Source organism: Schistocerca gregaria, chromosome 3 (assembly GCF_023897955.1).
Source record: "Schistocerca gregaria isolate iqSchGreg1 chromosome 3, iqSchGreg1.2, whole genome shotgun sequence".
Classification (NCBI taxonomy): Eukaryota; Metazoa; Arthropoda; class Insecta; order Orthoptera; family Acrididae; genus Schistocerca; species Schistocerca gregaria.
Window position 1 is genome coordinate 414,889,413 of NC_064922.1, and position 14,120 is coordinate 414,903,532.

A 14,120-nucleotide genomic window follows, 5' to 3' on the forward strand; every position below is an offset into this window, starting at 1 on the left:
TGTGGAAGGTAGCTGCTGTTGTTATAATGAGCGTTCAGTACGTTTATTATTGCATCGTATTCTGGTGAGTAGGGTGGCTACGGTACTTCTCAGTGCGTCATGCATGGGGCCTCCTCCCGTGGGAAGAACGATTGCTTAAGCTTAATCCCCTCTGTGCCCACTGTTCTTAGCCTAATCTAGCACTTCTGATCCCTGCAGAAGGAGTACAATGGGGACTGTTGTATTTAGATTCCTCGATTAACATTGTATCTTGAAACATTGCAAGTACGATTTCGCTGGATAGTTTGCGTGTATCAATAACCGTCTGCCAGTTCAGATTTTCAGCGTCTCCGTGATTCTCTCACGTGGGCTAAACGAAATTCATTAGTTCCGTTATTCATTGTGTGCGTTCAATATCTCATTTTGGTCGGCTTTGGTGTTGGTCTCTCACACTTAAGCAATATTCTAGAATAGGCAGCATTAGTTTTTGGTAGGCATACTCCTTCGTAGAATGATTGCATTTTCGCATTATCCTCCCAGTGTACAGTATTCTGCCATATGCTTCACAAACAAATGAGCCTATGTGACCATTCCATTCCATTCCATTTCATATCTCCACGAATCGTTACACACAGAGATTTGGGTTGTTTGATTCCAATTGGGACTTCTTGTAGTCACAGGAATGGAAGTTCATTCGTTTTACGTAGTACACCATTTTCGATTTCTGAATATATAAAGCAAGTTGCCAATCTTTGCACTAAGATCTGCCTAGATATTAGTATAATTTTCCAGTGCTTAAATTGTAAGAAAAGAGGTTGTGGTACTGTGACCTGCGACGTGCGAATACAACGGTTTTGCTTCAGCCGCTGCATCGTGCCACATCTCAAAATTTGCGATTCTGCTTTCTTTTTCCGCCAGAGGTACTGGTACGGGGAGCGCACAAATCAAGCACTGGATTTTTATCAGTTATTTCTTAATTATGGGTGACTGCATCGTCTGCAAAAGTTACTATTAATATTGTCTGCTAGGCCATTAATATACACTGTCCAGTCACATTAATGTGACCACGTGTCAAAAGCGTGAATAACCATGTTTGTAATGCAGACCGATGCGAGACGTTCAGAAATAGACAGTGAGGTTTTGGCAGGCCGACATGCTTACTCTAGTGCCGTGGCTAGCTGCTCCGTTTTTCTCGGCTCAGAATCCGTGGCGCCAACAGTTCGGTCGAGGTGGTCCAACAAGTTCTGGATTGGCTTTAAATGCGGAGAGTTTTGTGGCTCGGGGAGTATGGTAAACCCCTGCTGGTACTCGTCGAACTACGCATATACGCTACGAGAAGTGTGACGCGTTGCATTGTCCTGTCGGTAGATTCCATCGTGCCGTGGAACAGAAACTGCATGCAGGGGTTGTCCTCAACAACAGCGGCATGATCCATTACGCCTTCCAGAATTACGAGGTCAACCGGAGCACATTCCCCAGGCCGTTATGTTCCATCCTCCGGCCTCGACCCTTCGAACCATTGGTACAGGCTGTTTGCTTTCAGTCCGACGGACCATAAAACGTGATTCATCTAAAAAGGTCAGCTGTCGACACTGTATTGCAGCCCAGTAGCGATATTGGTGTGCAAATTCCATCCTTCGTTACATATGAGCACCAGTCAGAATGGGCGCATGAACCAGGCGCCTACTGAGGAGACCCATACGCAGCAACAGTCCTTGAGGAGGAACTGTTGGTAGCCCCCTTGATTCATAAGGGCGATCAGTTACTCAAAAATTGCACGTCTTTGCCCTTACACATTTTCACAGCCGTTGTTCACCTCTGACGTGTACGGCGCTTGGAACATCCACAATTGCCCCAGCGCTGGTTTTGGATAGCGCCATTTTGCCATGCACGACTTACTTTAACCATGGCGGCATACGAGCAGTGTGCAAACTTAGTCTTTACGGAAATGCTTCCACACTTGACCCGAAATCCAGTGATCTTGCTCCTTTGGGCGTCAGAAGGCTCGCTCCATTACATCAACTGCACAGTTTTCCGCATATCCCGATAAGCTTTAAAAATCCTCCACTGCTAGTGCTGCCACCTGCTTTCTGTGAGGGTATACTTCACGTTGACGCCGAACACAGGCAGTGCTCACAGTAATCTGACTAGACCTTTGTGTAACGTGAACAGCGAGGGTTCCACCACACTTTCTTGTGGTATACCCCAAAGTTCGTTTAGCATCCAAGATAACAAGCTAGATACTACCTACCTAAAAATTTTCAATCTAGTCACAAACTTCTTAGTTACTCCTTATGATCCTATATTCGTTAATAACCACTGGCATGGTAATGAGTCCAATAAATATTTGATTTCCCTTTCCATGGCTTTGGGGAATTCATTGTAAGATAAAACTTAAATTAAAAATTTTAAAAAAAGCCCGATACAAAGACCTCCAAAAGTAAAAAAAAATATTTATTGTTTTTTATAGTTTAATGTTGTTGTTGTTGTTGTTGTGGTTGTCAGTCCTGAGACTGGTTTGATGCAGCTCTCCATGCTACTCTATCCTGTGCAAGCTTCTTCATCTCCCAGTACCTACTGCAACCTACATCCTTCTGAATCTGTTTAGTGTATTCATCTCTTGGTCTCCCTCTACGATTTTTACCCTCCACGCTGCCCTCCAATACTAAATTTTTTGTGATCTACCCATCTAATCTTCAGCATTCTTCTGTAGCACCACATTTCAAAAGCTTCTATTCTCTTCTTGTCCAAACTATTTATCGTCCACGTTTCACTTCCATACATGCCTACAGTCCATACAAATACTTTCAGAAACGCCTTCATGGCACTTAAATCTATACTCGATGTTAACAAATTTCTCTTGTTAAGAAACGTTTTCCGTGCCATTGCCAGTCTACATTTTATATCCTCTCTACTTCGACCATCATCAGATGTTTTGCTCCCCAAATAGCGACACTCCTTTACTACTTTAAGTGTCTCATTTCCTAATCTAATTCCCTCCGCATCACCCGACTTAATTCGACTACTTTCCATTATCCTCGTTTTGCTTTTGTTGATGTTCATCTTATACCCTCCTTTCAAGACACTGTCCATTCCATTCAACTGCTCTTCCAAGTCCTTTGTTGTTCTGACAGAATTGGAATGTCACCGGCGAACCTCAACATTTTTATTTCTTCTCCATGGATTTTAATACCTACTCCGAATTTTTCTTTTGTTTCCTTCACTGCTTGCTCAATATACAGATTGAACAACATCGGGGACAGGCTACAACCCTGTCTCACTCCCTTCCCAACCACTGCTTCCCTTTCGTGTCCCTCAATTCTTGTAACTGCTATCTGATTTCTGTACAAATTGTAAATAGCCTTTCGCTCCCTATATTTTACCCCTGCCACCTTCAGAATTTGAAAGAGAGTATTCCAGTCAACATTGTCAAAATCGTTCTCTAAGTCTGCAAATGCTAGAAACGTAGGTTTGCCTGTCCTTAATCTTTCTCCTAAGATAAGTCGTAAGGTCACTATTGTCTCACGTGTTCCAACATTTCTACGGAATCCAAACTGATCTTCCCCGAGGTCGGCTTCTACCAGTTTTTTCATTCGTCTGTAAATAATTCGTGTTAGTATTTTGCAGCTGTGACTTATTAAACTGATAGTTCGGTAATTTTCACATCTGTCAATATCTGCTTTCTTTGGGATTGGAATTATTATATTCTTCTTGAAGTCTGAGGGTATTTCGCCTGTCTCATAAATCTTGCTCACCAGATGGTAGAGTTTTGTCAGGACTGGCTCTCCCAAGGCTGTCAGAAGTTCTAAAGGAATGTTGTCTTGTTTCGCCTCAGGTGTATCAGTGCTCTGTCAAACTCTTCACGCAGTATCATATCTCCCATTTCAACTTCATCTACATCCTCTTCCATTTCCATAATATTGTCCTCAAGTACATCGCCCTTCTATAGACCCTCTATATACTCCTTCCACCTTTCTGCTTTCCCTTCTTTGCTTAGAAGGGTTTTCATCAAAGCTCTTGATATTCATGCAAGTGGTTCTCCTTTCTCCAAAGGTCTCTCTAATTTTCCTGTAGGCAGTATCTATCTTACCCCTAGTGAGATAAGCCTCTACATCCTTACATTTGTCCTCTAGCCATGCCTGCTTAGCCATTTTGCACTTCCTGTCGATATCATTTTTGAGACTAAGTAGTAATATTTTGGTCCAGGCGTCGTCTTGTCTGGTACTCGGTAGGAAAATAAAAAATCAAAAAAACGAGTTAACAGCAACTATCCCTCTTAGAACGGCATACTTTCAATATTGCTAGATATAAGCCTCTACCGTTTGGCGTCATCTCTTCCGGTCATGCGCGTCCCGCAGGTATTGAAGTTATAATTACTTATTATGTAAAATATGAAAACGAATCCGCATTTAATTAGCCTAACATTGTTAAAGAATAGTTACATATTTGTTTTTCAACAAATCTGTACATAATTAGGTACGATATTAGTTTCATGCATTAATCTAGCTTACTTGGTTTATGTCCTCCAGTGGTATGACGACGGGGTGGTAAGTAAGTCACTGATCATTAAACCGCGAGCGCGAGGCGCGCCGTGCGCGATATGCGTCATGCGTCGTGCGGGGCGTGACCAAGTGTGACGAACATAACGGGCAGTCGCGCGAGGGCAGCCGCCAGGCGTCGTTGGCTGTTGTCAACATCGCGAATTTTTCTGAGGAAATTAATTAACGATTTGGTAGGGTTGTTTTGATATTTGTTTACGTTGCCTAGGTTGTTATGTTGTTGTTGTTGTTGTTGTTGTGGTTGTTGCGGTCTTCAGTCCTGAGACTGGTTTGATGCAGCTCTCCATGCTACCGTATCCTGTGCAAGCTTCTTCATCTCCCAGTACCTACTGCAACCTACATCCTTCTGAATCTGCTTAGTGTATTTATTCCTTGGTCTCCCTCTACGATTTTTCCCTCCACGCTGCCCTCCAATACTAAGCTGGGGGGGGGGGGGGGCGAATTGTGGTCCATAAAGACGAATGCCTCGCCAATATGCTGCCGATATGGTTGCACTATCGGTCGGAGGATGACATTAACGTGTCGTATAGGCGTTACGGCGCCTTCCATGATCACCAGTGGCGTACCACATCATGCCACGCCAAACCAGCAGAGAACGTCCACCTTGCTGCACTCGCTGGACAGTGAGTCTACGTTGTTCAGCCTGACCAGGTTGCCTCCAAACACGTCTCCGACTATTGTCTGGTTGAAGACATGTGCGGCTTTCATCGGTGAAGAGGATGTGATGCAAATCCTGATCGATCCATTCGGCATGTTGTTGGGCCATCTGTACCGCGCTGCATGGTGTTGTTGTTGCAAAGATGGACCTGACCATGGACGTCGGGAGGGAAGTTGCGCATCATGCAACCTATTGCGCACAGTTTGAGTCGTAACATGACGTCCTGTGGCTGCACGAAAAGCATTATTCAACATTGTGGCGTTGCTGTCAGGGTTCCTCCGAGCCATAATCCGTGGGTAGCAGTCATCCACTGCAGTAGTAGCCGTTGGGCGGCCTGAGTGAGGCACGACATAGACAGTTCCTGTCTCTCTGTATCTCCTCCACGTCCGAACATCATTGCTTTGGTGCACTCAGAGGCGCCTGAACACTTCCCCCTTTTGAGAGCCCTACCTGGCACGGTCGCGATAGAACTGCGGTATTGACTGTCTAAGCACGGTTGAACTACAGACAACACGAGCCGTGTACCTCTTTCCAGATGGAATAACTGGAACTGATCGGTTGTCGGACCCTCTCCGTCTAATAGGCGCTGCTCACGCATGATCTACCAATTCTTTCTTTCTCGCAGTCAGTTTACATTAAAAAAAATCGTTTTTCCCATATATGTTGCATGTTTTTATACGTAATTTTAAACGAAAATTGTATATTATCAGCGCAAATTTAATTGATAACTCGGCGCGGTGTCTAATGGGAGCGACTGTATATGGGGAAATGCCTTTACGGCCGTTGCCACTGGCCACCGCGCCGAGTGTTTTGCTTAGTCGCTTGCAGTCGATTTTAGCAGAAAATGTATATATTGGGAAATTTTGTTTTTAATCTAAATTGGCGTATGATTAGATGACTATTACGAAATCGAAATCGTCCGAAAGTTAATAATGCTGCTCGTTTCTATATTTAAACTACACGAAGCAATGCCACTGAAGCTAACATCTTCACAGGTTCTTAACGTCTAGAGCTCGCTCTCACGGCCTGTGTACCAGTGATTTACATTCGTTTTAATTAACTTCAGGACCCAATTAAGGTTTCGCTTTCCAATGCAAGGCTAAGGTCATATATTCATTTACGTTGAAATTGATTTAGGATTAGTATTTTTCGCATTGTCATTGGTATGTTGCCCTCTCATGAACTGGTAGTTCGGAAAACCAGTTCATACCCTTATCACATAATATCTAAAAAATGTTTTATATTCTGAAGTTTTGTATTGCGTAACTCAAAAACCTTAAAACTGTAAAAGCGAAAACAAAGGAGGTTTTTTTCACAAAAATCGAACATTATTCTCCGTATTCCACTTCATATTTCAGATTGTCTACTCTCTACGAACACACGTAACCTCAAAACTCGTGCAACTAGTATCGCCAAAGTTGAACACGACGAAAGTGTATAGGTTCACCACCGAGTTGCGCGGCGCGCATGGGCAGTGGCCTGTAGCGCAGTTGCAACGTAGTGTCGTCTTGTAAACTAGACTTAACGTGTTCGCCCGTTTGTTTCAAGTGTGTTCTTTTGTTCTGTACTTGTCGTACGACTGATTTACTGCTACACTGACGGAAAAAAAATCGCAACACCAAAACATAATAATATACAGCAATGAAATTTCGCGACTACATTTGTCAAAATAACATATTTAAGTGATGAACATTGCCAAATCGCAGGTTAATGTAAGCGCGAGATAAGGCATTGCAAATGTGAAATGCTGGTATTTTAATAACCGGTGTAACAGTTAGAATATTGAATGCAAGCTTGTTGGAGACAGATATGATGATGGAGCGGCCAAGGCAATATGTCAATACGCTATGCAGCATGTTGGGTTACAACAGCAGTATCAGGTCGAGCGTTATGTTGTTGGAAAACACCTGCTGGGTCGCTGTTCATGAATGCCAGCCCAACAGGTCGAATCATCAGAATGACGTACAAATTTGCAGTGAGGGTGCGTGGGACAACCATGAGAATGCTCCTGCTGTCATACGAAATCGCACCGTAGACGGTAACTCCAGGTAGGTGTAGGTCCATGCAGACAAGTTGGTTGCAAGCCCTCAGCTGGCCCACTCCTAACCAACACGCGGCCATCACTGGCACCAGTGATGAACCAGTGTTCATTAGAAAATACAACAGCCCTCCAATGAGCTCTCGCTTGACACCACTTAAGTTTCAAATGGCGGTGGTTTGAGTTCAGTGGAATGCACGCTACAGGGTGAATGCCTCGGAGCTGTCCTTGAGTTTTGCTATTTGGGGAGCAAAATAACTGATGATGGTCGAAGTAGAGAAGGTATAAAATGTAGACTGGCAATGACAAGGAAAGCTTTTCTGAAGAAGAGAAATTTGTTGACATCGAGTATCGATTTAAGTGTCAGGAAGTCTTTTATAAAAGTATTTAAATGGAGTGTAGCCATGTATGGAAGTGAAACGTGGACGACAACCAGTTTGGACAAGAAGAGAATAGAAGCTTTTGAAATGTGGTGCTACAGAAGAATGCTGAAGATTAGATGGGTAGATCTCATAACTAATGAGGAGGTACTGAATAGGATTGGGGAGAAGAGGAGCTTGTGGCACAACTTGACTAGAAGAAGGGATCGGTTGGTAGGACATGTTCTGAGGCATCAAGGGATCAAAAATTTAGTATTGGAGGGCAGCGTGGAGGGTAAAAATCGTAGAGGGAGACCAAGAGATGAATACACTAAGCAGATTCAGAAGGATGTAGGTTGCAGGTACTGGGAGATGATGAAGCTTACACAGGATAGAGTAGCGTGGAGAGCTGCATCAAACTAATCTCAGGACTGAAGCAATAACAACAACAGCAACAAGATTTCTGCTAAGTCTTTCTGCAGTGTCGCAGAAGGAACATCTAGCTTCTTATAGCCTCATTACACGTCTTTGTCGGTTTATAGGCATTCGTGACTAACATCGCCGGCCTCTGTGGCCGAGTGGTTCTAGGCGCTCCAGTCCGGAACCGCGCTGCTGCTACGGTCGCAGGTTCGAATGCTGCCTCGGGCATGGATGTGTGTCATGTCCTTAGGCTAGTTAGGCTCTCTCTCTCTCTCTCTCTCTCTCTCTCTCTCTCTCTCTCTCTCCTTTTTTTTTAAAGTGTGACTGGCATGAAACCACCGATGCTATTGCAAGAGACCTCAGATGTTAAGTCACATAGCGCTTAGAGCCATGTGAACCATTTTTGACTAACATCAATTCACCACGTCTAATCTGAAAGGTGACTAACCCTCACGACCATTAAAGCGTCTATTAAAAACTAACTTGATTTGTATCATCATAGTGGCGCTACAAGCGTCACTCTTATGCGACAGGTGTGAAATTTTTATAGACATCATTATCCAGGTGTAGAAATCCGCCTGGCGACTTTCGTTGATGTCTCAAGTCTCCTCCTCGGTGTTGTGTTTTTTTTTTTTTTGCGTCAGTGTACACGGAGTGAGATTTAAGTATGATTACACGTTGAGATGTGCTATTATTGTTGGTGTAAGACAGTAGGCATCGCACACGCCTCTCGCCTCGCGCTGCCGGCTGCAGCTCTCGCAGGGCGCACTCCGTTGTAGTGCGTGGCGTGGAGGGCGGCGCTCGGCTCATTAGCGGCCGGGGTCAAGGGCCACGCTGCTGACGCCGCGTGCAACACCGCCTCATCCTCGCCTCCCTTGCTTGCAGGAGCAGGCCCACGATGCGAAGCAGCAGGCAGCGTCTCCCGAGGACACCGACGACCTGTCCCCCCTGCCGTCGGCCGCCCAGCAGCCGGCCAGGCGCCGGGGAGGCATATCGGCAGAGCCGGTCACGGAGGAGGATGCCACCAGCTATGTCAAGAAGGTGAGTACATTACAAACTAAAATGGTCAAATAATTAATTTAGATATAAGCATTCATCACATCTTTAACGAATCGGCAAAAATCGTCTGCCTAAGATACCGCAACCTGAGATGCCCCGCGACAGCACCTGCGTTCTTCGTCTTACATGGAGAGGACCCCACGGGTTCTATCGAGTGTTTGAAAGAATCTATACGGTGGTGTAGGTTAGGGTCCCAGATATCTCACCCAGCAGCCGAAAAGAAAATTCGTAATTTTGAGTTCATTTCTAGAGCCCTCCTTAAAATTGACATTTGTGTACCCGATGACGATGTATCGTATTGGTTTACGAACGAACGAGCTTGCTTGTGTGTTCGAATCTTGTTAGGTGCTATAAAATTTTTCATTTTCAATTAGTTTTGGATATGAATTTGATCGTTAATTTTCAGTTAATTGGTTTAAATGTATTATTGTAATTTCTAACAATTTACACGCAGTTTTAATCGTCAGTTAACTTCATCCACTTTTCATTTTTTGTAATTTTTTCATTTCAAATCTTTGTGCATGCGAGTTTAATTTTTTGTTGTTGTTACTTTCAATTTAATTTTTTTCCGTTTCATTATATTATATTTTCGTCCGTTCATTATTTGTTCCTCATTTTGCGCATTTGTTTATAATCCCTTCTTTCGTGTTTGTGTTATCTTGTCGATAGCGAAACACGAATTTGTATTTTAAGTGTTTGTATGAGAACTACCGCAAAAAGGAATGTATATCTTGTGCGGAACAGCCAATATGATTAGATTATTTCGTCGTTTTTAACCGATGGATAGGCATTTTCAGACTTTTGAATATTGTGACACACAAATAAACATAATTAAGATCAAATGCACAAAGATTCAAAATGATAACCGAATGACATGAAGGGAAAAAGGGAAAAAATAAGAGCAAACGAAGTTAATATGAAGCATCGTATGAGATTTGAACTCACGACCTTGTGCGATGCAGCCTCATATGCTAATCACTATGCCACAACGCCACCAAATGTACAATTTTCAATCTGAAGACTCTAGAACATTCTCAAAATAACGAATTTCTTTTTTGGTGCATACAAACGAGGGGTCACCACGGTGAATGACTACAGAACCCTAATCTACATCACCTTATAGGTCACCTTTTCATGGGCATGATGAGGTGGAAATCACTTCGAGCCCTGTGTGTGTTTCAGGGCAAATGTATAAAAACCTCGGATTTGAACTGAAGTCACACTTCTGTGTTTGCCGGGCAGTGTATGCCCGAGAATTGTCCACTACACCGGTTGTCAAGCGACCGTATCGCTTGTTTTGATACCCCAGTTTCGGGTTTCTGTATTTCACACAATGCCCCGCCAGAAGCGTATGTCGTTCCCAATCTGTAAAACACACAAACAAGGTTTCTTTAGCGTCACCAAAGATCGTTAGTCATAAGCTAAGGCTAGCACAGCTTGCCTGCTTTTTCGGGTGGGGGAGGGAGAGGGGGAGGGGAGGAGACCTTAGGCGGTATGATTGCACATCAGTAACTGTTGTTTTGTCTCCACGTAAACATAGGAAATCCTTGACTTTTCACCGGTCCCTATCGTGGGCAGCGCTAAAAATAGAAGTCAGTAGTTCGAATCCAAAGAGCGCGGAACTTGTGGAAACTTGTTTATTTAACCCTTTTAGTACCAGTGGTTTTTGCCTGAAACCTCTCTCTCTCTCTCTCTCTCTCTCTCTCTCTCTTTTTTTTTTTAAGTGTGACTGGCATGAAACCACCGATGCTATTGCAAGAGAGAGACCTCTCTAGTGGTACACTAACTTATTTCTACGAATTTTGCGCATTGTAGTACTCACTTAACAGCGTTCAAAGCAACAGTCGGTGCAGAGATTGCACAACCGAGTGTAGAAGATTGTGACATCTTTTTAAATAGTGATCATATTGTGGAGACTACTATCGCTGAAAATAAGTATATCTAAAGTTGTTGTAACGAAAATTTATTTTTGTGTTACTGCTGTTATGAGTCCTGCCGAAATGAAATCACTGGAGCAATAGGTACTTTTCATATAAATTTACGAAATTCTAGACACATTTTTGTCATTTAGCACTATAATTTGTTTTAGCGATTTAGGGATTACGAGTTCATGGAAGTTTTGAGATGTGGGATTGTGTCTACGAGAAATGCGAAATTGCTTTCCAATACATCCCATGAAATTAAGGCTGATTAAAACTATGTTCAAGAGACGAGAACATTGAGGATCACAACCTTTATTTATCACATTCAGACCCTACTAAGATACATTTCGTGATGAATGTCATCAGCTTTGAGATTGATTTATTTATTTTGCAACTGAAAGTAGTATTTCATGACTGATTTCACATTTGGTGGGATTTTCACTTGCAACATTCTGTTTGCACAGCTACATTAGGCAAACGAGAAACAGTGTGGCTTTCTCGCTGTCGCAGCTGTAAGCACCCTCCGTTCCCTCCAGTAAGTACTTCCCATGCAACGCGAAAACAGCGGTTACTTTCTAGATGGCTCTCGTAGAATATCAAGTGCTACTCTGTAGTGTGTGCTGTAGCTTTCCATTGGCTGGGAGGGAGTACTGTTGTTGCACCAGTCTTTTTCATTCTTCCTCTGCCAACCTTTCTGTATTGTGGCTTTAAATCATTGACTCGAGATTAAGTAGTGCAGGGTCCTCAGGCAGTAATTATTCACATTTAACTTTCCTAACCATGTTCTGTCCCTATATCACAAGAAATTTGCATTAGTGTGTCTCCAGTCAGGCAACACGTCCTCTTTGTGTGCAGGAATTCCGCTCATGTAACAACAATAGCAAATTATCACTCACTTGTTGCGAAAAAAGACAGTTGAAGAGTTACATTAAATATAATTACCCGTGCATTGTCCAAAAACCCCAAATCTAGAACTGTGCGCAACAAAAACGAAGCTGGAACGCACTAAGTCCAGAGTCTTGTCGAAGTAGTTTGTCCAAAATCACACGCGATTCTTCCAAATCTAAACTGCGGAGTTGACGTGAGTGAATGTCGATAAACTGCTTCTAATGAGTGACTTCGAAACCGATCGGCCGTCACGGACTGTGGGGTGGTCCGTCTCAATGCTATCCACGATGACGTACTCCACCGAATGCCTACTCCCTTGCTTGACATAAAATGGAATTCCTTTCTGTCTTCAGCAACCCGTAGTCAGGTCGTTGTATAGTGGATATATTAAGACGTGGTATTCTGTCTTGTGACGTATTAAAAATTATTAAATATTCTTCAAGTGGCTTCTTTCTCTTTATACACTAAGGTGAAAAAAGTCACACGATAGCGATATGCATATATACAGATAGCTGTAGTATCCCTTACACAAGATATAAAAGGGCAGTGCATTGGCAGAGTTGTCATTTGTACTTAGGTGAAAGGCATCCGACATGACTTACGGCCACACGACGGGAATTAACAGACAACGCGGAATGGTAGTGGAGCTAGATGCATGGTAAATTCTATTTCGGGAATCGTTAGGGAATTCAGTATTCTAAGACCAACAGTGTCAAGAGTGTGCCGAAAATACTAAATTTCAGGCATTACCTCTCACCACGGACAACATGTGCCCGACGGCCTCCACATAACGACAGAGAGCAGCAGCTTTTGCGTAGTGTTGTCATTGCTAACAGACAAGCAACATTGAGTGAAATAACGTTAGAGATCAATGTGGGACGTACGACGAACGTATCGCTTACGACTGTGCGGCGAAATTTGGCGTTAATGGGCTATGACAGCAGGTGACCGACGCGAGTGCCTTTGGTAACAGCGCGTCATCGCCTGCAACGCCTGTGCTGGGCTCGTGACCATATCGGTTGGTGGACCATAGACGCCTGGAAGGCCAAGACTTTGTCAGAGCAGTCCCGATTTCAATTGGTAAGAGCTGATGTTAGAGTTCGCGTGTGGCGCAGGCGCGACGAAGCCATGCATCCGGGTTATCAACGATGCAGTGTGCAATAGAGATGCGTCGTTCTCGAACTAACGGGTCCAAAGGAACGGTTCACCAAGATGAACGGAACGAGCTAGGAATGCATTCTAAGGAACGGTCTTTCATAGTTCACTTCGGGAGCGGCTTTCTACGTATAGTTCCCGGTAACGGGGAACGGTCGGTCTCGTTCCCGCAACGGCACGTCTGCCGGTCTCGTTCTAGCCTCGTTCCCGTCTGTCTCGGTCTCGCTCGGCCGGACTCGTCCTTCGCGTGGCCACTCGCCGCAGTTACACTGCCGACTGCCCATAGTTAATTGAGTATCGAGTTGTTCGTTTCGTTTACTTCACACGCCCATTCTAGATCTGTTTCAATTTTTTTTTTTTAACTCTGAACTTCTGGTTCTTTTCGTATTCCATTCAGCGACCACGACTGGTTATTAAAATGTGTTTTATAATTACGGAAATTGCATAAAATTTACGTGGTATGTAGTACATGCATCTTTTCAGCTAACAATACGGTGTATCAGTTTACTTCTCTATTTCGATAAACAGCAGAAGTAATACTTGTAAAACGGCAAGATTTTTTTTGTTATTACACATGCAAAGGACGTCAGCACGGCACACACCAGTTGCCATTTTCCTTCTTTTTTTGATCCAAGGTAAAAGAGTATGTTCATTGTTATGGTAGCCAGACCGACTTACTACAGAATGAAGCCCACGCTTCGAAATCGATTGTATAGTATCGCATTTTGATAACTCCTACAGTATTATTTCAGTGGTACAGGGTGGCACACGAAAAATCGGCTCCGAGTACTAGACTGCTCATTGTCGCTTACCAGTCGCCGTCTGTTGTTTCGAAGTTGTTTGCATTAGCTTAGTTGTTATTTCTTCACTGCCTAATTATCACGTGTTTATCTATTCTGCTCGTAGCGGTCAACAAATCGTGCGTAGTTGGCGAGCAGTCTGTACTCGGGGCTGGTTTTTTGTGCACCACCTTATATTATTTCATTGCGATCAGCCACACAACGCTAAAGTTGGCTAAACGAGATGTTTTGCAGAATCACGAAAATTACAAGTGTGTGAGAATTCTGTTATGAACAAAACGTC

At 43.5% G+C, this 14,120-nt stretch overlaps 1 protein-coding gene across 4 annotated transcripts in view; it reads left to right on the plus strand.

Moving 5' to 3' along the window:
• The window catches only part of LOC126355089 (cAMP-dependent protein kinase type I regulatory subunit), a 267,006-nt gene that overhangs the window by 201,065 nt on the left and 51,821 nt on the right, over positions 1-14,120 (plus strand). For all 4 annotated transcript variants that reach the window (XM_050005279.1, XM_050005280.1, XM_050005282.1 and 1 more), the window contains exon 2: positions 8,899-9,054. In XM_050005279.1, the coding sequence (XP_049861236.1) occupies positions 8,899-9,054 (156 nt within the window). The remainder of the gene's footprint in view (positions 1-8,898; positions 9,055-14,120) is intronic.